The sequence below is a fragment of the Trematomus bernacchii genome, unplaced genomic scaffold, assembly GCF_902827165.1.
Source record: "Trematomus bernacchii unplaced genomic scaffold, fTreBer1.1, whole genome shotgun sequence".
NCBI classification, from domain to species: Eukaryota; Metazoa; Chordata; class Actinopteri; order Perciformes; family Nototheniidae; genus Trematomus; species Trematomus bernacchii.
This window is the reverse complement of record NW_022987429.1, coordinates 1,824,714-1,847,132: the sequence shown is the minus strand read 5'-3', so window position 1 is coordinate 1,847,132 and position 22,419 is coordinate 1,824,714. Positions and strand designations below refer to the sequence as shown.

At 39.0% G+C, this 22,419-nt stretch overlaps 3 protein-coding genes across 4 annotated transcripts; 2 read left to right on the top strand and 1 right to left on the bottom strand.

The window, feature by feature from the left end:
- Nucleotides 1-118: 118 nt before the first annotated feature.
- ctso (cathepsin O) lies at nucleotides 119-6,763 on the bottom strand. The gene is made up of 8 exons (XM_034141695.1): nucleotides 6,480-6,763; nucleotides 6,009-6,114; nucleotides 5,702-5,826; nucleotides 3,922-4,089; nucleotides 3,431-3,552; nucleotides 1,631-1,794; nucleotides 358-450; nucleotides 119-229 (listed from the first exon to the last, which is right to left on the bottom strand). The coding sequence occupies exons 1-8, from the start codon at nucleotides 6,672-6,674 to the stop codon at nucleotides 195-197; spliced, it is 1,008 nt and encodes a 335-aa protein (XP_033997586.1). The 5' UTR covers nucleotides 6,675-6,763; the 3' UTR covers nucleotides 119-194.
- Nucleotides 6,764-7,128: 365 nt separating this feature from the next.
- On the top strand, nucleotides 7,129-15,260 carry asb5a (ankyrin repeat and SOCS box containing 5a). Of its 2 annotated transcripts, none has more exons than XM_034140746.1 (7): nucleotides 7,129-7,739; nucleotides 9,386-9,465; nucleotides 12,060-12,167; nucleotides 12,406-12,556; nucleotides 12,938-13,072; nucleotides 13,805-13,948; nucleotides 14,410-15,260. In XM_034140746.1, the coding sequence occupies exons 1-7, from the start codon at nucleotides 7,538-7,540 to the stop codon at nucleotides 14,535-14,537; spliced, it is 948 nt and encodes a 315-aa protein (XP_033996637.1). In that variant the 5' UTR covers nucleotides 7,129-7,537; the 3' UTR covers nucleotides 14,538-15,260. The 2 variants fall into 2 exon arrangements, with proteins under 2 accessions (XP_033996637.1, XP_033996630.1); XM_034140739.1 differs by having other exon boundaries at nucleotides 7,131-7,739; nucleotides 13,757-13,948.
- Nucleotides 15,261-15,863: 603 nt separating this feature from the next.
- Nucleotides 15,864-18,922, top strand: spata4 (spermatogenesis associated 4). The gene is made up of 6 exons (XM_034141614.1): nucleotides 15,864-16,050; nucleotides 17,310-17,439; nucleotides 17,748-17,866; nucleotides 18,232-18,452; nucleotides 18,539-18,643; nucleotides 18,806-18,922. Exons 1-6 carry the CDS (start codon nucleotides 15,950-15,952, stop codon nucleotides 18,907-18,909), a joined length of 780 nt encoding a protein of 259 aa, XP_033997505.1. The 5' UTR covers nucleotides 15,864-15,949; the 3' UTR covers nucleotides 18,910-18,922.
- Nucleotides 18,923-22,419: the final 3,497 nt, after the last annotated feature.

Here is a 22,419-nt window from a genome sequence, read left to right as displayed (position 1 = left end):
CACACACACACACACACACACACACACACACACACACACACACACACACACACACACACACACACACACACACACACACACACACACACACACACACACACACACACACACACACACACACACACACACACACACACACACACACACACACACACACACACACACACACACACACACACACACACACAACCTTATCACAGGAAAACTGCTGCCACAGAATCTGCAATACCTGGGAAGACAGAAGGATGGGGTATTAATTCCTGAGGGGGGGGGGGGAGTTGTCACAGCAACACAGATATAGACCAAACTAAAAGAAGATATAAACTGGAACTGACAAGAGTCAAAGATAATACTTACCACAAACGTTTCCACCAATTTTTATATACACATAACCCTCGTTCCCCCATGCGGTTCCCCAGGAGTTTTGTACAATCCAGTATGGAACATCCCCTTGGACAGACAACATGCATTTCAAGATTGAATTATTTACAGAGAAAGGAGCACTCTGTGTGTGTGTGTGTGTGTGTGTGTGTGTGTGTGTGTGTGTGTGTGTGTGTGTGTGTGTGTGTGTGTGTGTGTGTGTGTGTGTGTGTGTGTGTGTGTGTGTTGCGTGTGTGTGTGTGTGTGTGTGTGTGTGTGTGTGTGTGTGTGTGTGTTGCGTGTGTGTGTGTGTGTGTGTGTGTGTGTGTGGCAACCACTTTAGACTGTTACATAATCACCCCATATCCTTGTGTAATACCCACAAAACACAAGTATGTGTGTGAAATAATTCATGTTAGGGATTATACAACAATACTGATGTGTGTGAACTATGTCAAGAATGAAAGAGTGAGGTAGCTTTGATAATGTTCTGCTGATACCTTGTATCTTCAAATTGGACCTTTTAGAAACCTTCTGATCTTGGGACACAGTTAAGGGGTAACTGTCTGAATAATCAGAACGTCTATACTGAGAAGTCTAACGCAACATGAATAAGTGCACACAAGAGTTCATGTTTGCCAACCCAGCTACTCATTGATCAACGTGGACCAAGTTGTACCGAAGGGGCAAATACTAAAGGTGAAATCATTTCACATCCACTCCCTGTAAATGTGGCTAAAATGTCACAATTATGAAGTTTCACATCCTGCTTTCAATTCCTATTGGCTCTTAAAGCTACAGAAATATGTCACCAGTTGCTTTACACAATGGCATCTTCACAAAGCAGTTCTAATTATTTCCAGGGTATTTTAGAATTGTGTGCTGATGCCTTCTACCAAAGTACAAAGTAAGAGTGAGGCAGTCCCTAAATTGACAAAGTAAACCTTAATTTTAAGTGGAAACATGCACTTGATATAAGACATTTATCATTAAGACCTGTGTAATAAACTAAACAGCTTGCTAAATATTATTCTCATCTTCTTGTACAGGATTTAATCAAGGAGGATGAGAGAGTCTACTCTGTAGCCGCAATATATTATTAAGACCAACATATTTTTACCTAAATAACCTTGCCTAGTGCAGATTTAAATTACTTTCTCAGGCCCTGGGGATTGCAAAAATGTGAATTCAGCTCCAGTAAAATACAACACCCTGGCTCTCTTTCTTGAATAACAATGAATTCTCATGCCAGTGCAGTGACAGATTGTACCAATAGTGTTGTATCCAACCAGCAGGACAGCATGGTTAGAGTGCTGGCTGGAGCAGTGGTGTTGGATGACTCCACCCAGGTAGTCCTGCCAGCTGACAGCATCCACGATCACAGCCAAGGGCCCCCGCTCCACCAGCTGACCCATCATCGCCTCCTCCTGACCACTGAGGAGGAGTAATGGAAAACGTTTACTCTGGGGGCAGAAGACTGGCCCTGTGATTACACTTGTTTGTCTCATCATCATATGAACCATACGGTTGAGTCAGAATTGATCAGGATACTGTATGGAGGTTATTACTTTACATTACATTTACATTTGGCTGACACTTTTATCCAAAGCGTCTTAGAATAAGTGCCAAAACCAGAAAAGATTCAAACCACGGAACAACAAAGAAAGTGCAGATATATTCACTTCAAGCTATGCATACCGTGCTGGTGAATTCATATCAAGGCTTACATTTATTTATTTGTATTTAATTGCAGGAGTTTTTCCAGTTTTACTTATATTTAACAGGGTCTATTTTTTCTTCAATTTTCTCAGGATCAGCGTCTAACCTCTCTCCCATTATTATTCATAACATTTTTTATTTTTCTCATTATCTCTGTTGCACATATGCAGGCACACTCTGACGCCCCATCTTGTCATTCCAGCAGATGATTCCCACTAGGGATATCTGCCATGCCCTCCTCTGCCAGGTCTATGACATGAGGGGCATGAAGTCTAGGTCTGTGCCAACACTATAATGAACTAGAAGGGCACCTGGAGAGTCTCCGCCAAGGCCATTTCCAAAATGAAATATAAAGTGTGTATCCGCCCTATGATGTGGATCTGCTGCAACATTTAAATGGGTTTGTCCTTGGGCAATGCTACAGTCTGCTAACTAGTTTCATAACAATCAAGCCAGTAATCTTTTGGTAATTCTGGTGACAAACTGGAAAGCTGAATATATAACCTCCTTGGAGCAGTAATAACAAAGCTATTATACACTCTATTTCTGGTGAGGTTGATACTTTATGATCCTGTTTTTCTTTTGCTGTGCAGCAGTAAAGATCTGGCTTATGAGCCCCCTAACTAGAAGATTAAGACACCGCCATGACCCCTGAGTCTCGATGCACTCAATGACCCAGCACTCTTTCTGAAGAAGAGGACAGGTCAAAAGCACACTTTCATAATGGAAAAAGATCATTCTTAAAATAAAGAGGTCTTTTAGTATAAGCATGACATTAACTCGGTTTGAAAACAATTGGATTTTTCCTTTGCCCTGCTTTTAGGTTCTGTCTTAGAAACATAAAAAATGTATTACCTCTCCAAATCTTCTAAATGAAAAGCTACATCCAACACAAGCTGTATGTAAGGATATGAATGAATTCAAAAAGAATCGTTTATAAAGTTGGCAAATGTTACAGCCTTGAAAACTCTTGTTTAATAAAAATTCAAACTTTAATCCACTTTGACAGAGGACCCTGACTCTTTCATCATGGAAATACAACAGGATAACACGCACCATAGATGCATGAGAATGTGTCACGATCCTGAATATTAAATAAAGAACATCTGAATTACTCAAGGTAACTCTGGAGTAGTCATTATGGCCAGAGTTGAGCACCTTTGTGCTACTGAGCACTGCTCGTCTGTGTTGACACAGTAAACATTATGGTCTGTAATTGCGCACGACCAACCCCCCTCCCCTCCCCTTTGTCCTTGGTACTTCACATTTAAAATCCATGTGATTTGTTTCTGAAAAGCGCTTTTGATTTGTAGTTTTTATAGCTTGTTGATGACTTGGGAGAGTCTTTTACCTGAAGTCATGTGCAGTGAAGTTCTTCACAGAAACACCGCCATGTGACTGAGAGAAGAAATGGCAGAGTCCTGTCTCGGCCTTGTAGGGATACTCTGACTGAGGCACCAATTTCACTCGGGTCTAGAAAGAAAATGTGAATCTCAGTGAGTGTGTATCAGAATGCAAAGTATCCATTTATCTTGTTTGTGAAAGATCCAGGCAGTTTTCTAATTTATGTCTGACTAGAGACAGCGATCTTATTTTGCTTACTGCCTCTACATATCTCTCTAATTAAAATACATGACAGTATTACCTGATTTGTAGCTCAAGCTAAATGGAAATACCTTCCTGCAGGTTTGCATTTCTATAAAGTCACTTTTATCTTGTCTATGTGAAGTATTGCAGGATTTCTTGCCTAGCTTTGTACTTACTGTAAACGACTTATGAAGCATCGGTTAAATCCATGAACATATGTTTAAGGTCTTTGATGATGTAAACATATCAACATACCTGCTTCAACCAATCCAGGGCCTTATATGTGGATCCTCCATTGCATCCTTTATTTCTGAAGGAGCAGTCGAGAACCTGCTGCACACTGAGCTGCTGCAGCTGAGAGCCTCCTATAGCGTGGACCGATTGTATGGCACCGACCACACTGAAGGCCCAACAACTCCCACACTGCAGAGGGACATTTAAAGGAATGAGGAAAACAGAACTATAACTAAAGGAAGTTTAAGGAACAACACTCCAAAGATGAATCATATCTTATTATACCCATACAAATGTCATTTTGCTTCTCCCCATTAACAGAGATGTAGGTGTCTCTCTGTGTCTTGGTTAGTGTCTATCACTGACTCATTTAGGAAGATTTGTTCCCAATTATAACAGCAAATGTGATTGCATTTGGAATAAAATAGAGACAGGGTTCTACAGTGAGTGTGATGAGGTTAGAAGACGTCTGAGTTTGTTTTCTGCTGCCCTCTACTGGCAGAAACAGCTCAGGTGTTCACATATTTGATGGCAAAAGTTGCCCTAATACTACAGATTGAATGCAGATTACACTGCTTTCCACAATCCACTTATGGTATAGAGAAGAAATACAGTATTTCATTGTGTAAGGGACTGCATATTTCCCTGTATTACATTTGCCAGGCAATCTCATTTTCTAAAGCGCATCAAACTCTGCTCAGTTCAGCATAAATTCCCCTAAATGTGATGAAAACCTGAGCTCTCTGTGTAAAAATCCAATATGGTGTTGCTCACTATGGTTCCATGGCTTTAAAATCAATACTGAAACCAAAATCAGTCCATATTGCTTGGAGATAAGTATGCGCCAAGTATACAAAATATTAGGGGCCCACTGCGCTCTCCTTGAAAGCGATGAATTGCACTTCAGTCATAAAAGTGGAATCAAGATAAGGGGAAAGTGAATTTATGAAAACAATTTGTGAGATGTTAGCGGCTTGATATTTTGTGTCTCTGTGCGTGGTACTGCATTTTATTTTCTGTCTATCAATATATGTGTGGTAGAAACTCATCTCAGGCATTTTAATAGACCAGAGAACCAGAGAAAATAAATAAATAGAAAGTCTGCACAGAAAAAGTGCAGCAGAGCAGATTGTTAGCGGAGTTTGGTCATATACACACTCTCCCTGGAGGGATAAGCCTTACCTGGATTCAAGAGAACAACATATATTATGGTGTAGGATGTTTGCTCTATGGGGCATGTCTTTCCCTCAGGACAACGGTCTCACGATGAAAATATCATACCCGACAGCAAGTTGACTGACTGAAGAGATAAAGGACAAAAAGAGCACAACGTGTGAACCTTCACTGAGGACACGCAACAGCTCCATCTTTATAATAGTCACATTTAAGTGCCTCGTTTGTCCTTTGACCGATATTAAAGCGCCTTCCACTCAAATATGTAGTTTGCTTAGTGGTACTCAATGTTTGTCCTTCACTGCTCAGAAGTATGTCCTTCACTGCTCCTTGCTCACTTTGATAATAAAAATATGTTTTTTCAATGCATCTTGGGAATGCTTCTTTGTGCTAACCTCGAATCTGTCAGGTGTACACGTCCAAGATGTTCTTATTTTTACAACGATTTTGAAAGCAGTTCATACTGTGTGATGTGAAGAATTGAACTCACTTGTTTCTTATCACATTTTTTAATTGATATTTGTGTTAAGTGTCGCTTATTAGTTTGGAAGTAACCCAACGGTGTCTCTGTAGCTACACTACCCTCCTAGTATCCAGTATATCTATCATCTTTCTGTGTAAACCTTACTGCTTCTTGGTTCTGGACCGGTGCCACCACCGCTTTGTCCCTCCAGTCAAATTTGGCAGGGAGTCCTTCTGTCTTCAGTCCAGAGAAGAGAGGCGCTCTGTCAGCATGTGCTCGCAGGAAGAGATCTGTGGATAACAGATACAGTTCAAAGTCTATCCTGGATAACAAAATGCATATAAACAATGACTGTGCAGATTCAGCCAAGTCGTCCACAGGGGTGAGATGCTCAGTTATCCAAATCCTCAGGATAGATACAAAATAACCAAATACATTTCATTTTTTGATATGTGACAAAACTTCAGCCTACCTCTGAATTCCTTCTGAGAAAAGTTGGAGAACCGGTTAATGCCATATTCTGCAGACTGTGGTACTGTGGAGAATGAGTTCAGGTATGCATGACGCTTTGTTGAGTTCTGCAATAACACACATGACAGATTAAGGGTGAGTAAATTAACTGAAGGAGCATAACAATCAGTTATAATTTTTCAGTATGTAAATGCAAATTTATATTGCAGGACTTTTAGGTATTGCCTCTCAATGCTTGTAATAACATGGCTCTTTGCATATTAATCTACAATCAAAACATCATTTGTAAATATTTCAGATAATTGATTTGACACAAAAACACATTAAATACAATTCCTTAATGTAATGGGTGTGCCTGTAGTGACGTGTGCAGCAGTTTGTTTAAAGACGAGTGTTGAAGCGTGTATGGGACTAAATGATGGGGAAAACTAGTTTCTCATTGCTGTGTCTCCCTTTGGTTCTTATCGCTTACCTGGAAATTAAGATGACGACTTTTAAACTCCTCGTTGTTGAATTTATAAAAGCGGTGAAACTTCTCTGTGAACGAGTCGAAATCTTCTGCAGAGACATTAAACTTCTTCTCAGTTTCACCCGAGCTCACACACAGCGGAAAGAGGAGAGTGGAAACGGTCACTACTACAACCAGATATGGATGTCCGCCCCTCATTTGAACAAGAAATATCGGTTGAAAACATTGAGGGTTTCAAAGGGAAGTAAACACAGAAGTGATGTTGACGGAAACAGTGAGGTAAAGCTACAGCGCATGCGCAGCGATCGATAGGCGCTTAAACAGAAAGTAAACACCAGTCACAGGAAGGAGGCACTCAAATAATTTAATAGTGTTCAAATAAATACATTCATTAATACATAATACAATGAGATGATACCAGCCAGGTATCCAATTGGAGATCTGTAAATGACTTTTTTTACTTTAGTTATCAAAACAATTTTTTAAAAAGGTGTAGGCTATAACATTATGCAGAAATTAGGCCCTCATTATCTGACTAATGCCACATGGTGTAGTTTCAGAATAATGTTGAAGATAATTTATACATTTGCAGTCTAAATGTATTTAATCTCTTTTTATCTCATGTATCTATTATTACTTACTATCATGAGTATAAAGATATGCAAACATCATTTTAATTATTGTTTTATCCAATGTATCCTGATTTCTTAGAATTGTACAATTTGAAATGACTGTGGATATGTTAAAACAATGTAATCCAGAATTAAATAACCATAATGAGTTCAAATGTATGCACACAAACTATCACTCTTACTTCAGGAACAGGTACCACAGTGAGTAAAATTGAATGTGTATAACTTGTGAACACACACACTGTACACTTAAAAAAAAAAAAAAAAAAAGCCCTGCAGCTGCTACTGTGCCTGAGAGCAACTACTGCAGTCTGTACCAGGCAACCAGTCAGTTCTCTGGGAGAAAGGTAGTCTACTCTTGTGCTTTTTACAGTGGCATCTGATCCTGCATACTCATAACCAAAGCCCCTCTGATACGTGTCGAAGGAAATGTCAGGGCCAACAGAGGAACTTGCAAACAACTCCTTTGCGGCCCGGTTGTCCAATGTTTACCTCAGCATCTTGGCACTGTTCTGCTTTAAGCTCTTCATTAAGGTGTCTCTTAACTTGCTGACATACTTCTACATTGTCCGTGGGAACCGTAAAGAGGCTGCCAGGATATCAGCTGAGTTCTATGAATATGGACGACACAGTGAGTACTCCAACAACCTTAAGGGGTTGTTTATGTCTTGAGGTGGCTTCTGTGTCCGACAAACTGCAACATTTTAAACATGCATATCTGTGTATACAATACAAGTGTATTTACATTGTACACCAAGCAACATACTGGACCTTAGATCAATGGTAGAATATAACATTGTTTCCTTTAATATCAATCTGCTATAATCTTAGCTCACACATTGCAACACAAATCCACACACACACACACACACACAGTTTCCATGTTTTCAAATGAGATATGAAGGCTGCATTGCTAATCCAATGAGTATAAGAGCCAGTAATTACATTCACATTAATACAAACTGTAGATATGAACGAAAGCCTACTTTTCTTTCATCAGCTTAATAGCTACTTATGAATCCTGAGCAGTACATTCAATATTAAACGGAGACACTGTAGGCTGGCAGCACTTTTTCCCTAATGTATTAATAGAACATAGTCATGATACCCCCCCACCCCCATCCTGCCCTAGTTTCCATTCCCAGCTATGCAGTGCAACCCTTTCGACTCAGACAGCAACCAAAACAACACTCCACACTCTCAGAGACAGACACTTCCAAGGCACATTTTGAAGGGAGAAGGACACAACGACAACATAATCTTTATCTATCACACAAGACGATGTTTAATTTAAAGTGGACCTACTCCATGGAATACTAATTAGCTTAGCTTAGGGTGTTAGTCACGGTTCTGTAGATATGGTCTTCCTTGTTATAAGACATCTGTTTGATGTCTTTAGCTGGGTCTTTTATACTCTTATTTCAAATTAATGTCACTCAAGGAAAACAGGCCTCATGAATAAAAGAGCTTGAGTTTAATAGAAAACATTAAGCCGATCATTATCTATAAATTATGATTACAATTGAGGAAGGTCATTAATGTGGAGAAAGCATCGGCTGTTATTCTGGACATAGGCTCAAGTGTGCTAATGAGATTTGTTTGTGCAAAAATTACACCAAATGGCCACAGCCAATTTCTCATGTTTATATTAATGTCTTGTGTGATCGGAGTGTTAATGTGCTGAGTTTACTGCATTAGGAATATTAAAGCCTCATCAGTCACATAATTCATGCTGCCCCTTGCATTAACTCCTTGGAAATGAAGGGTACAACATGACGCTCATTAACATATAAAGATAATGGAGAATTAATACATTTAGATTTGGGGTTGGAATTTCATTACGCAGCTGTCATTTCATTAAAATAATGTTTATAATATTATCATTTATCTTGAAAAAACCGGATTCAATAAGACAGAAATATCAGGGTAAGTAAAGTAAGATTTGGACATTAAATCAAAATAGTTTGTACTGGCACATTATGTACATTTTGTGTATCTATTATATTCATTTAACATAACAAAGCACAACCAAATCTGCAAGCGCCAAACTATAACATACTGTATGTACCATTTCTCGCTTTCATTATCACACCAGGGAAGCACAGAATATGTGTTTGTGTGCAGTGTACTTAAGAGCTTCTGACTAATATGTACTTGTGCTGTTTTTAACCTATACTTATATTTTGTTCTGCTGCAATTATTGTAAATTGCTCTGGATAAAAGCATCAACAATAATGCATGTAAATGTACAGCACTGAATTGTTATTCTCGCTGCAGTATCCTGGGTGGACCGATCCCCCCTCCACGATGCTGCGAGTCAGGGCCGCCTCCTGGCTCTGAGGAATCTCATTTTACAGGTGAACAGAACAAAGTCCCCTGGGAGAGTTATCTCCCCCCCCCTGTACATGTGGGGGTGTGGTGTAACTGTCCCTAGTGCAATTAAATGTGAATCAGTGCCTTTGTAGACTCCTGTTTTAGATGTTGAAGAAAAAAGGAGTTTGGATGAAAGTAAGGAGCATCTAGGGTTATCTGGGATACATGTAATTATGTAATTGGAACCTGTAAAACACAGATTTATATGAAATATGTCCAACTCCATCTCTTTTTGTTCTCATTGCAAAATGTTGGCATTCCTAATCAAGTTACGGCTGAGAATACCTCGCTCTTTTAAGTGGAACAACATTGTAGAACCAGATCTACATGATTTTGTAGGATCACACTAGATTGATTGACTAGATAGATATATTAAATAGGGGCAGAATTATGTGGCAATATTGGTTGCTCAGGTTGTTAGTTATAATAGGCAAGTCTCTGCAAAACTTGGTATGTAGACAGTCAACATCTGTCCATAAATACTAAATCTTGTATTAGGTGAAAAGCTGGTGTAAGCATTCAATTACCATGACTTTCCAATCCTAGAACATACATAGTTAAAACATGTTTTTATAGTTAATATATCACATAACTACCATAATAACAGTTTTACATAACAATACAGTAGCATCAGTTGCTAATGGAATAACAAATAAATGGGAGACATGGAGAATGTCCTTTTCCACTCACAGACTGAGTAGTGAGCCATTTCAGCTACAGTACAAAGCCAACAATGCCTTGGTCTTAACTCAGACAAGCCCATGACAAAACATTGATATAATTACAGTATTTTGCATGGTAATTTATTTAGCCCTTCTATTGGCTTCGACCTTAATTAGCAAGCATATTAATCTCTGTTGTTCAAATGTGACTGTACAGCATAGTTTGTCAATTACTGTCAACCATAACTGAGGAAAATGGGTCTGTACTTATGAAAGAAGATAAGCTTTATTGATGTTCTTGTAATTCCTGGTGTTCACCAATAGAGGTTAACTGTCACAATCCTAGTGTTATGTCACAGTTTTAGTTTTGTCTGTCTTGTATTGGGTTTTATTTTGCAATTCTGTTCTCCCTGGGCCGTTCTCATTTCATCAAATTCCGCTCCTCGACTCCTATCCTCGAGACTTAGTCCCGCCCACAGGAGATGCGAGCGGAGGAGCCGAGGAGGGGAACCGAGGAGAGAGGAGGGGAAGCAGCAGGCGGTTAGAGAAATGAGAAGTCATTTTAAAGAGACGTCCATTAATGATGACAGGAGGCACAGCAGCCCTCTGTCTGATGGACAGATGTGTTCATGACGACTTATATATTTATATAAATATATACAATTTCAGAATCAAACAGAGCGCTCTCATAATAATGTAACACTATCAGAGACTGGATATATCCCCCCCTCCTCTCCCCTCTCTGGTCGCTACAATGAGGAAAATAAATTACGGGCCAAAAGTTTTATTTACAAGTATTAAAAGTAAGCAGAGGACACCAAACCAACTGAGACCTGTCTGTCCGCTGCATCTACGCACACACTGTACCACACACACCTACACCACACACACGCACCTACAGCTCCTAAAGCATATAATCAGGCTACAGCCGATGTGTATTTTATTATGTGAAGCACTAAATGGTTTTAGAAAAATATCGACTCTTTGTTTGTAGATATCTACTAAACTAAAGCAAATAAAGAGAGTAGGCCTGTTATACTGAGTGATATATATTATACACACTGCTCTGCTTTCTGCACGGACCTCACAGCTGTTCTCACTGTAAACATCGCGTCGCGATGAAAGCAGTTAATAAAATAATATCCAGGGGATGCATGCAGAGCTGTCATTGGCTGAGATAAGTCCGGCCGTGCGTCACGACTCTTTGAAACATCTCTGTTGCCGGAAATGCATCCACGAAGGAGCCGTGGAGGACCGTGGATACATCAGTGTATCCTCGGTTATAGCTCCTCCAGAGAGCCTCTTCGACGCTCGATGCTCGGTCCTCGATGTGCATTTAGAGAAATGAGATGTCCTTCAACATGGCGCGCTAAAATTCATTTCCGGGTCACTACCGGAGGACCGAGGAGTCGAGGAGTCGAGGAGTCGAGGAGTCGAGGAGTCGAGGAGTCGAGGAGTCGAGGAGGGGATTTGATGAAATGAGAACGGCCCCCTGTCTCTTGTCTTCCTTCCTGTGTTTTTCCTCCTGTGTCTGATTGTCTGATTGTGTTCACCTGTTGCCCTTGTGTTTCTGCCTCCCTTACCCAGCTGTGTCTTGTCCTGTGATTACCCCTCTTTGTATTTAGTCTTGTCTTCCCCTGTGTTCCTTGTCGGTTCATTGTCTTTCCTGTCTGCCTCCATGTTGGTCACGGTCAGTTTTTGTGTTGTTGCTACCTTGTGCTACCTGTGTTTTTCATTCCATGTTTTTGTTCATCAGCTTTTAAAATAAAGCTCACATTTTGTTTCTAGACCTTTTTACCTTTTTTTGTAGTCTGCATTTGGGTCCTACCTTTTTCCACGATTCCTAACATTAACAAAGGTCAAGTATTGCTTAATGCTCCATGTGACAATACATTTCTGTTTGATTCTGCTTCCAGGGTCACAATGTGAATGCTCTGACTATAGACCATGTGACACCCCTTCATGAGGCCTGTGTTGGAGACCATGGCGCTTGTGCAAGAGCTCTCATTGAAGCAGGGGCAAATGTAAGTCACGTACTGTCCTTTAATGTAGCTATGCTTCACAGGTCAAATGTCATTTCTATGGCTGAGAAAATCTGGGGAGAAGTAGGCCCAACAAATGAGCAACGCTGCTCTTCTTCTACAGTCCCGGTAGAGCTATTAAGTTGTTCCCCTTCAACCCTTCCCCCAGGCTGTTGCTATTAGTCAACTGGCATGGTTAAACAAGGTCTAAATATAACCATTTAAAAACATGTGTTTACAGGTCAATGCTTTTACAATTGATGGAGTCACACCGCTGTTCAATGCCTGTTCAGTGGGCAGTGTGGCATGCACTGAAATTCTTCTGCAAAATGGAGCAAATCCCCAGAGCCTTATATACAATCCATCACCAATCCATGAGGCTACAAGCAAAGGTGTGTTGCATTACGACAGAATGCATTAACTAATACATTATATCAGGTCGTTTTTTATTGACTTTTTAAATATATTGTATATCTAAACAGTTGTTCTGCAGTTAGCTGTCTCAAGTTCCGGTTTAAGGCAATTCATTTACGCAATTAACTAATATTAGATTTATCTGTCGTACCAAAATATGATTCATTTCTACTCATCACAGCTTATCCTGTCTTTCAACCTGCTTTGTGTCCTTTGCTGTGCTATAAAGCACTTTGTAGCAACCTGCACTGTTAAAAAAAGCTTTAGAATAAATCCCAACGTGACCCGAGCATACAGCTTGGAGAATGATCTTGCATTGTCACTTACTGATTACTGTCTTCATGCTCCATTACTTCCAGGGCATTACGGCTGTGTTGAGGCTCTGGTGACTTGGGGGGCAGATGTGGACATGCACATTCCTCACCTGGGCACAGCGCTCTATACGGCCTGCGTCTGCCAAGAGCTGGAGTGTGCCTGGAAACTCCTGAGGGAAGGTCAGCTCGCAGCTCTCTGTGGATCTTTGCATATGCAGATGTCCTGTATGAACATTCTCACACAGAAACACAAGCTCATTTATTCTGCTCAAAAAGGAAATAAATGCATGTGCACTGGATTTTAAAAACCTCTATAAAAGCATTTAGACCATGAAACTCAAACAGCTTTTTTTGGTTGTCAGTTATGGAAATCATCAAGGCATCAGCGGGAAATGTTTTATTTGAATATTAAAAAATTAGTTTTGAGAGATTATACAAATGGAAATCAGAGGGAGCTAATTTGTATTTATATTTTTCACGAATAGAAACATATTATACATTGCAATATGATTTAGGGAGAAGGCATTTCGGTCACATGCAGCCTACAGCTGACTGATCACATTTTCAATCTATTTGCCTGCCAATGTTGCTGGCTACCTTTTTTGATTGAATAAAAAAAAAAAAGGCACATACATTCTCACAGGGCTGTTTGAAAGTAATTTTCTGGGATATGTTTGAATTGTTAGGTAGAGGGCACAGGGGAAAGCAGTTATATTACATTTTAAATAAGAAAATGGTCACAAAAGTTTTTCTGGGTTACAATGAACAACATATTTTGATTTTGAAACAGCGGGCGTGTTTGACGTTGAAGCTTTTCCATCTCAAATGTGTCTAGCATGGATAATCAAGTTGTCTTACACACAGGTGCAAGTGTACAGAAAGGCAAATACCTGGATTCCCCCTTACATGCAGCTGCAGAAAAAGACTGCACAGCTGTGGTGAAGCTGCTGCTGGAGTTTGGTGCAGACATTAATGCCAGGAACTCAGATTGTCAGAGGCCAGTAGACGTGGCTCCACCCAGCAGTCGAACAGAGCGATTCCTACTGATATGCGAAGGTACAATCACTCTTTTGTATACAACTACACACCTATGTTAACGTCTATTTTTCCTATTTGTTGTATTTACGTCTGTGTTTAAACAACTACATCAAATGATATAAAAGTTGTCATTTATTTTTTATTTTTTTATCTCAGCTTGACGCATGACAGTGCTGAAATGCCAACTTAAAAGGGCCATATCATGCTCATTGTCAGGATTGTATTTGTATTCCGGCTTCTACTGTGACATGTTTTCATGCTTTAACGTTCAAAAAGTGCTTTAGAGGGAGAGAAACTCCCTCTGGTGTGATCTTAGGGATTTCAGGCTTTGCAAACTATTTACATGCACACAAACATAACACACTACAGGAAAGGGAAAACCCAGAATAGCATAATAGGGTCAATTATTTTCTTTCAGGATTATTTTGGTATTGTTGGGACAATCAAATATAAATGCTTCATTGTCTCCTTTTGAATAGCTACGCCTCGACTGCTGGGCCAGATGTGTCGTCTGTGCATCAGGGACTGCGTGGGTTGTGACAGACTCCATCTTCTCTCCAACCTTCCCCTGCCTTATAGACTCAGGAACTACCTGCAGTACAAATGACAGGCAGTCAAAATGGGACTTGCAGAAAAGAGCCTTTGTCATTGAGTGCAAATTAACTCTCCCTACCTTTAATTTTAGCTAGCAGTTAATTAGTCACTGAGTATCTGGCAGTACCAAGCTGTGTCGAGCTAGCCTGCCTATATGTGCTTGTGGAACTGGATCAATGTAAAGCAGGGGGTTAAAAGAGTCCGTGGCTTAACCTTCCCTGGATACATTATGGTTAAAAGGTATTATTTCACATGTAGGTCTGCCGTGAAGATGCCCTAATAGTTGCAATAGCTACCAGGGAGTGATGCACTTTTGAAACTTTACATGATAATATGATGTCGGATAAAGACATAATGTGAGTGAGTATTCATAGGTAGGCATTTGATATATAATGCATTGCACACTACTAGAAGATTAACATGTTTCTGAAACCTGGTGCATTCCTAAATAAATGATGTGTTTTAGTCTGTGTTGTTAATGCGGTCTGACTTAGAGGGGCAGTGTGGGAGAATTAATAATGCAAACATTTTTGAAAACAAAAATAGTTGACATGTCTAAGCCTGGATTACTGAGTAGTGACAACTGGAGGGGGCTTACTTTTTGTTGAGCCCCAAATGGAAAATGAGGGAGTGGATCAGCAAAAATGTCTAGTGCTGAGACAATAGCTAGTGCCACAATTAAATAAAGCTGAATAAAGGAGCAGCATGAAAACACTTTTCATAATATTGAGCTGAGTCTCACATTTTGAAATAGTTTCCATTTTGTGGTAAATACTCGAGTGAAAGGCATCTAAAATGTTACTTAAGTAGAAAGGTAATAGCATCAAACTATACTCAAAGTAACTAAACTAAAGGTAGGCCTACTCACTATGTAGAATTTCCATTTTTATCAAATTCATGAAAAACTATTTTTATTTTGCAGCTGGAAAAGTTGTAGATTTATTTAATGACTTTATAATACGTTTTAATTGATCAGTCAATTACATTTTTTAAATAAAAATATGAACCTGCAAAGTAACTATTAGCTCATCTTGTCAAACAAATGTAGTTAGTCAAAAGTACAATATTATTTTCCAAATTGTTAGAAAATACCTAAAAAAAGTACTCAATTAGGCTACAGTAGCGGTAGCCTACTTGGTTACTTTCCACCACTAGTATTAATCATATACTAGTATTAATGCAATTCAGTATTATATCAAGGTCTTATATTTAAATTAGTAAAATGATTAGAATTAATTTAAAACCTGTATAAATGTAACACCCTCTGAAGGGCCGTAAACAGTGTCGTGTTGTTGCCATGGTTATACAAACAAAGAACGATCAGGGCGTCAAGCTGTAGCGGACCTCCACTTTCATGGAGTAATTTACAGAGTTAGCAGTGAAAAAAAACGGTTTACTTCTAGGTTTCATCGGGCTTGGAGCATCATGTCTTACCCACAGTCTCCCAGGAAGGCAGGGATGCCAAGAGAAGTGTTGAAGTGGCTGCAGAGCCTCGAGCTGTCAGTTTATCCGAAGAATGTGCGCAGGTAACGTTGAAAAATGACATGTAATTAAACTAAAACCTCAACTTAGCTAACCTAAACACTTAGCAGTGCGCAATAATGAAAACCAAATCCATGTCAATATATATACTTTGTAAGTGGGACACATGTAGTTGGAAAGTCCTCAATAACATAAGTAAAATAAGTTAGCTACGGGTTAGCGTTGACCGTTGTTTCAATGGGATTCAGCTGCTAACCTAGCTGCTAGCCACTTTACCATTTAATTTAGGTAGTTGAACTTAGCTTGTTTTTAAATTGTGACGCAAATGTTGATTAGTCATTGCATTTAAAGGATAGGTTAGCGGGCTAAATGGCTTGAAATACAACCAAAGGTAACGCCGATTTAGTGGTGTAAAGTAACTAAGTACAATTTTGAGGTACTTTACTTGAGTATTTCAATATTTTTGCTATTTCGTACTTCTACTCCACTCCAATTCAGAGGTAAATAGTGTACTGTTACTCCACTACATTTATTTAATACATTTAGTTACTTTGCACCATTGGATTAATCATGTGAAATACAAACAACACTTAAATAAGACTTTAGTTACACCCAGAGTAACATTCACTAGCTACCCTGCAGTACATAAAGTCATTAAAACTAGCTGCACCTTTACCAAATTTGATTCACATATTAATGGATCAATAAATATAGTCAAAACATACAAATATATTATTCTGAAATGGGTCAATTTGCATAATGAGTACTTTTATTTTTGGTAATTTTAGTATATTTTGATGTGAATTATTTGTGTTTTACTTAAGTAACATTTTGAATGCAGGACTTTTACTCCTGCATTCAAAATGAGTGCTTCTTTCTCCTCAGCCGCTTTAACAAAGAACTCTCTTATGACCTGAAAAATAACCAAATCAATCCATGGCTTTAGTGAGCATTAGCTTATGCTACACAACTAACAACTCTGGATAGCTTGGTCTTTTTCACGTGTTTGACAAGTTGCTCTAGTCATTATGATTGAGTGACTCTGCTATGTATTTTTTTCATCATGAAAGGGCCTCACTGAGATGAAATATCTCTTTGGAGTGTCCTGTTGCACCACAAATCATGAAAAGGAGGAAGACATATGAGACAGAATTCATAATGTAATACTACATATGAATAGAAAAATCAAGGATCACACAACAGATCAGAGAGAAAACATCAGTGCTTTCCAATGGTGTCCGGACAGCATCAAAGTGGATTTTAATGGTAGAATAAACTCAGTTTGTTGTCTTTTTATTTCCAGAGATTTTTCAAATGGTTTCCTTGTGGCAGAGATATTGTCTCGTTATTACCCACAAGACTTTCCAGTGCATGCATATGACAACGGAACATCACTGGCTTCCAAACAGAGGAACTGGAGACAGATAGAGAGGGTAAGAGGAGGAGAACATCTAAAAATATAATGAGCTGGAATAAGATTTATTTTTGTTCTGTCGAGTTGAATGTGATTTAAATGTGGTTTATTTTTCCCTTGAGTAGACTACTGAATTATCATTAAAAATGAAACTACTTTAATGTGTCCAACCCACATGTTGTGATGTAGCGCAACCAAGGCCACAACAAGAGAAAACCTTGAATATCAATTAATTTAAAGTTATCTACACTGAAGACCCATTATGATAATTTCCTTCCTATACTAGAGGGATCGCAATCAGATAATTACCAATAGTTTATATTTTAGTCTTTACAGAAGCAGAATCTGCACTTGATGAAAGACGTAATTGATAGAAGCATCCACTGCAAACCAGGAGCAGCTGAGCTGTTGGTGCAGGAGGTTTACACTCTTCTAACTAATCAGAGGTAAGTGTTGATTGGGAGTGGGGCAGGAAATGAACACAGTTCGAGGCATATTAAAAAAATCCTCAGCTACTTATTTTGAAACCAGACAGATAGCAGTATTTTATATTGGTACATGAGAAAGTTGTTGATTAGGTAATGAAGCTCAAAGTTTCCCAGTGTTGATGTTCTTTTTTACTGATAAATCAATTCAGAAGTAGGTTCCTTTTTATCATCAACACCGTACAATCGGACTTTTTTGCTATCGTAAGGGTACAAATATGTGCCGGAAAAAAAAGTATGAAGGTGCTTTGGCATTGGCTTCTCTTTCTAAAGATCTAAGGTTTCCACCTGGTAGGTATTCTAATCCTTGAAGTCTCCCTTCTCAGTATCAGAGATGTGCAGGGTCCACAGTCAGACTTCACTGATGAAGAGTACCAGGAGCTTCTACCCGCAGTGGCCCGCTCCACAGCCTCCAGAGCAATCAAGAACAACCTGAGGATAACGGAGATCATGGCCGAGCCCGACATCAGAACCAACCAGAGGAAGACAGAAGCCATCCTGCACAGGCACCTAGAGCACAAGGCTGCAGAGAGGGTTAACAACCCTGGTGAGCCACCCAGATATTGGGCTTTCTGTGGGGGCAAACATATTATTATAACTTTGATGTAATATCTTTCTTTGGTTTGGGGATAGGACAATTTAAAGGGAGACCTAATCTGGGTCGGCTGGCATCCAAAAACCTTGTGCCATCAGGCCGCAGAGATGAGTGCTTTGCCAAATCTGGAGGCACTACATCAAGTAAGTGTTACGTTTAATATTCTCTCTCAACATTAGTCAGCAGAAAATATTGATTATTCAAATAAATGCTGCTTGAATGCAGTTATGTTTTTGGTAAATCATGAACGTTTTTGCTGAGACACCGAAATGTCTAATCAGTCTATTTTCCAATTTCTTTTTTAGAGTTGTGCTCCTCATCAACATGCATAGGAGCTGCTGTTTCCTTTAAGGAGATAAAGGTGCACCAGCCTGTCAGACATTCCCTAATTAACAATTACAGGAACTAGATGGAGAACATTGCTAAATGATTGTACTATTTTGTTTGTGTCATTTAATATATGGATGTGTTTTTTCAAAAGTTTAGCCTGTTTTGATTGTTATACCTCACAAATTACTGGACTGTAAGTTGTTGCAAAAGACAGAGGGCGTCACTGTCTGTCATGGTTTATGTAATATCAATGACTCAACCAGGTCAGTTTCTTCCAGTAGGTGGCAGCATTGAGTTACGAGCAGAGCTTACATCCACTGCCGTGCTGTATGTACCATTGACAAAAACAGGAAATGAGATGTGCACATAATGCTTCTGCTATTGCAGCAACACTTTTTTCTATCTTGTTTCTCATTTAATTATTACTATTCCTTATTTTCTAGCCCTTTGTTGAATAGATGTCAACACATATATGGACTGTAGTGTCTTTATCCGGAGTATTGGTTGATGAAACACTGACCTTTCGAAGGTGTGGATGGCTAAAGGCTAAACATGTTTTGCCTGTGAATATGTCATTAAAAGGCCCATGGTAACACAAATAAAGCTAATTGTGGGTAAAATGTGATGCCTGGGTTAATAAGGGTAGAGCACAGGAGATGATGGTGGCAATGTATCACTCGCACTTGAACAAAAGAGGAGTTGTTTATTCTGTTTTTATTATGTCCATATTTAATTTCGCAATTTCTTGCGGGTCCAAGGAATACGATAATCCATTTTAGATATTCTCCTTAAGTTTTAACATATCACAATCCCACTGGTGGAAAGTAACTAAATGCACTTACTCAAGTACTGTACTTAAAAGGTGCAATTGATAACTGATGGCATTCAGCCTCTAGATGGCGCACTCCCCTGCCCTGTCCATTGCATTCACATTTAAACATATCAACCATGTCATACCTGTTAACATTTTTTAAATCATTTATTCACGATCTTAATATTTTTATTTAAGAAAGGGCCATACTTTTATTCTAAACATTTCTAAAAGCTATGTGGTTTTTATTTTATTTTCTATAATTGTAATATATACAAATGTTATCAATGTAACCTTTATTTAAATGTGTAAGGTCATTTGTTGTAACTTAATGCTTTATTCATTTGACAACTTACAATAGAGTCACTTTGTAGTTATAGATTATTATCATAAAAATATCAACCATTAAATGAAGATACATTTTATTAGATTAAGCTACCTAGCAGAATAAAAAGTGATTACAATTAGCCTTACCAGCTGCAACCTTAAAGTGATTAACACATTCATTCATCAATCATTATAACTCAATATTATAAATATATGAATAGGACATTTTACATTCTCAATGAGTACTTATATTTTGGTTACTTTAGGTATATTAAGATGCAAATTATTCTGTACAATTACCTAATTAAAGTTTTGAAATCAGGACCTCTACTGGAAAAATATGGGCCAATTTGATCATGGATCCTGGGTTTGTTGGATGACTTGACAGGCAGATCATCAGCGCTAATGGCACCATATGTTCCTCCCTTTAATTGGACCACCTCCGGGTTTTGTCGCATCGCTTTATCTGTGCCTTCTGTACACCAATAACGGCATATGCACATGTCTTGACGGACACATGTTGAGGTTTTTAATTATTCAAACATTGTGAGGCTGTCACAAGAGAGTAGTGTTCCTCATGGTCTGGTGATGATTTTTTTTTCTTCCACAGTTTCTTACAACACAATGCACAGTGTAGGATTTCTCATGAAGCACAATCAAGTTAACCTTTATGTTGAAGCTAATAATGAAAATGTAATGTTTTGTTCCCTCAAAAAGCAAACAAATGTAGGAATGGGGATTACAAACGCACACTGTGTATCTAATTAACTAATACAACAACTGCACATTTTCTTTCCTGATATATCGTCCTTATTGTGCTGTGCACTGAATCAATCTGCATTAACAGAGTCGTCTGATGTTATATTAAACCATCTCACTAATGTGCTTCATGGTTACTGCTGGTGCTACATTAAACACAGCATATATATTTGTCATTATAAATTAATAATGTATAAACCGACGACTCACCAGTATGTATCTGAATAAGACTGAACTTCTGTAGGTTTCTAACCAATGAATTTCTGAATACAATCCTGCAAACAAATGCTTGAAACTTCTCCATGGTGTGCCTATTTTTGCATATTCAGTGGAGAACATAATTCAGTTATTTTCTGGTGCCAAAGCCTCGGATTCACTTTGAGATGGAGATCACTCTGTTGGCCCCAAATCTCCGAGCACTGGTGCATGCTCAGTGTACAGTACAATTGAGCTGTGAAGCTCGTGAAAAAAGGATGACAGGATGATAAGTGTTTCTGGCTGACTGCCTGTCTTCTCTTGTGGTCTAAGAGCCTGCTTTCAATAGAAAGAGAGGACAATGCTGTACATAAGATCTCCACTGCCTCAAAACACTATTAGCTGCAGATGACCTGGAGATGTATTGCTGCCATAGCCATGCAACAGAATTTGATTCATAAATTGTTGTGGAGAAGAGCATCGTTTGGGTCAACTGCAACATCAAACAAGCACAACAGTGTAAATAAAATATTGATATATAACACCTTCAAAAAAGAAATCCATCTATCAAACACTGTTTTACAGTAAGACTGGATATCTGACAATTGAACAAATCCATCAGATTATAATATATCTGGTGGTCTCCTTGAAAGCCGCCTATCTCTTTTTCCATGGTAGTCAATGGCTGTTGAAGCCTCTTCCCTGTCTCCCCTCAGTGGAGCTGTAAAACCTGACCTCCTTAATCTTTCAGTGTCTTTTGATTTCCCCTCAGCCTGACTGGGCGTGAACACACATCAGCACTTAAAACCAAGAGCGCTGTCGCCTGTTGATTTCTGCAGGCGCTGGGAGATGAGCATCGGAATTTGGATTTTCAGCGTGGAGCTTCACTTGATTCTGAATGTGGTTTATTCTGAAAATGAAGATCAGGAGGTCAGCAGCAAGTGATACAATATAAATATGAAAATGACTAATGTGCTACAGATTAGGCTGCCACGTTTTTCTTAAATGCACAATAACGTTGTGTAAACTTGAATAATGATAAGTGAGATGGGCTGCTTTACATGAAAAGCACAGGCAGGGGTTACAGGGTGATGTTTATATTTATTTTACATCCACACGCCTTTTCTACTGAACAATATCTAGGTCCTGGTTGCTATGGCAACTAGCAAGCCCATACTGGAGAGCGACCAGGAGACATTAATAAGCTTACTGTGAGCTTCTTTGGCTCCTTCTGTTGGTCATGAGCACAGGCAGTGACTGTAGGATTTAAATCAGCACATGCACAAAAACATGTAAACATATTCATTTAAGGTGAAAACACACACTTTATGTACAAAACACAGATAGCATATGTGATGAAAATAAGACATGCCAGGCAACTGATGTTAGAGAGCGGCACGCCTTATATGCCCTAAGAAAGTGTTTCACCATCTGCTGATTTTTCCTATCGGCATCACGGTGCCCACAGTGGGAAAGAAGCTCTTGTGGGGAGGCAGC

Excerpts from the sequence above, each read along its gene's own strand:
- asb5a (XM_034140739.1), top strand. The coding sequence starts at position 7,538 with ATGTCAGGGCCAACAGAGGAACTTGCAAACAACTCCTTTGCGGCCCGG. Across the intron at positions 9,466-12,059 it reads TGAGGAATCTCATTTTACAG|GGTCACAATGTGAATGCTCT; the intron begins GTGAACAGAACA and ends TTCTGCTTCCAG. Across the intron at positions 12,557-12,937 it reads CCATGAGGCTACAAGCAAAG|GGCATTACGGCTGTGTTGAG; the intron begins GTGTGTTGCATT and ends CATTACTTCCAG.
- ctso (XM_034141695.1), bottom strand. The coding sequence starts at position 6,674 with ATGAGGGGCGGACATCCATATCTGGTTGTAGTAGTGACCGTTTCCACT. Across the intron at positions 451-1,630 it reads GGTTGGATACAACACTATTG|GGGATGTTCCATACTGGATT; the intron begins GTACAATCTGTC and ends TGTCTGTCCAAG. Across the intron at positions 230-357 it reads AATTGGTGGAAACGTTTGTG|GTATTGCAGATTCTGTGGCA; the intron begins GTAAGTATTATC and ends CTGTCTTCCCAG.
- spata4 (XM_034141614.1), top strand. The coding sequence starts at position 15,950 with ATGTCTTACCCACAGTCTCCCAGGAAGGCAGGGATGCCAAGAGAAGTG. Across the intron at positions 17,440-17,747 it reads ACTGGAGACAGATAGAGAGG|TCTTTACAGAAGCAGAATCT; the intron begins GTAAGAGGAGGA and ends TTTATATTTTAG. Across the intron at positions 18,644-18,805 it reads ATCTGGAGGCACTACATCAA|AGTTGTGCTCCTCATCAACA; the intron begins GTAAGTGTTACG and ends TTTCTTTTTTAG.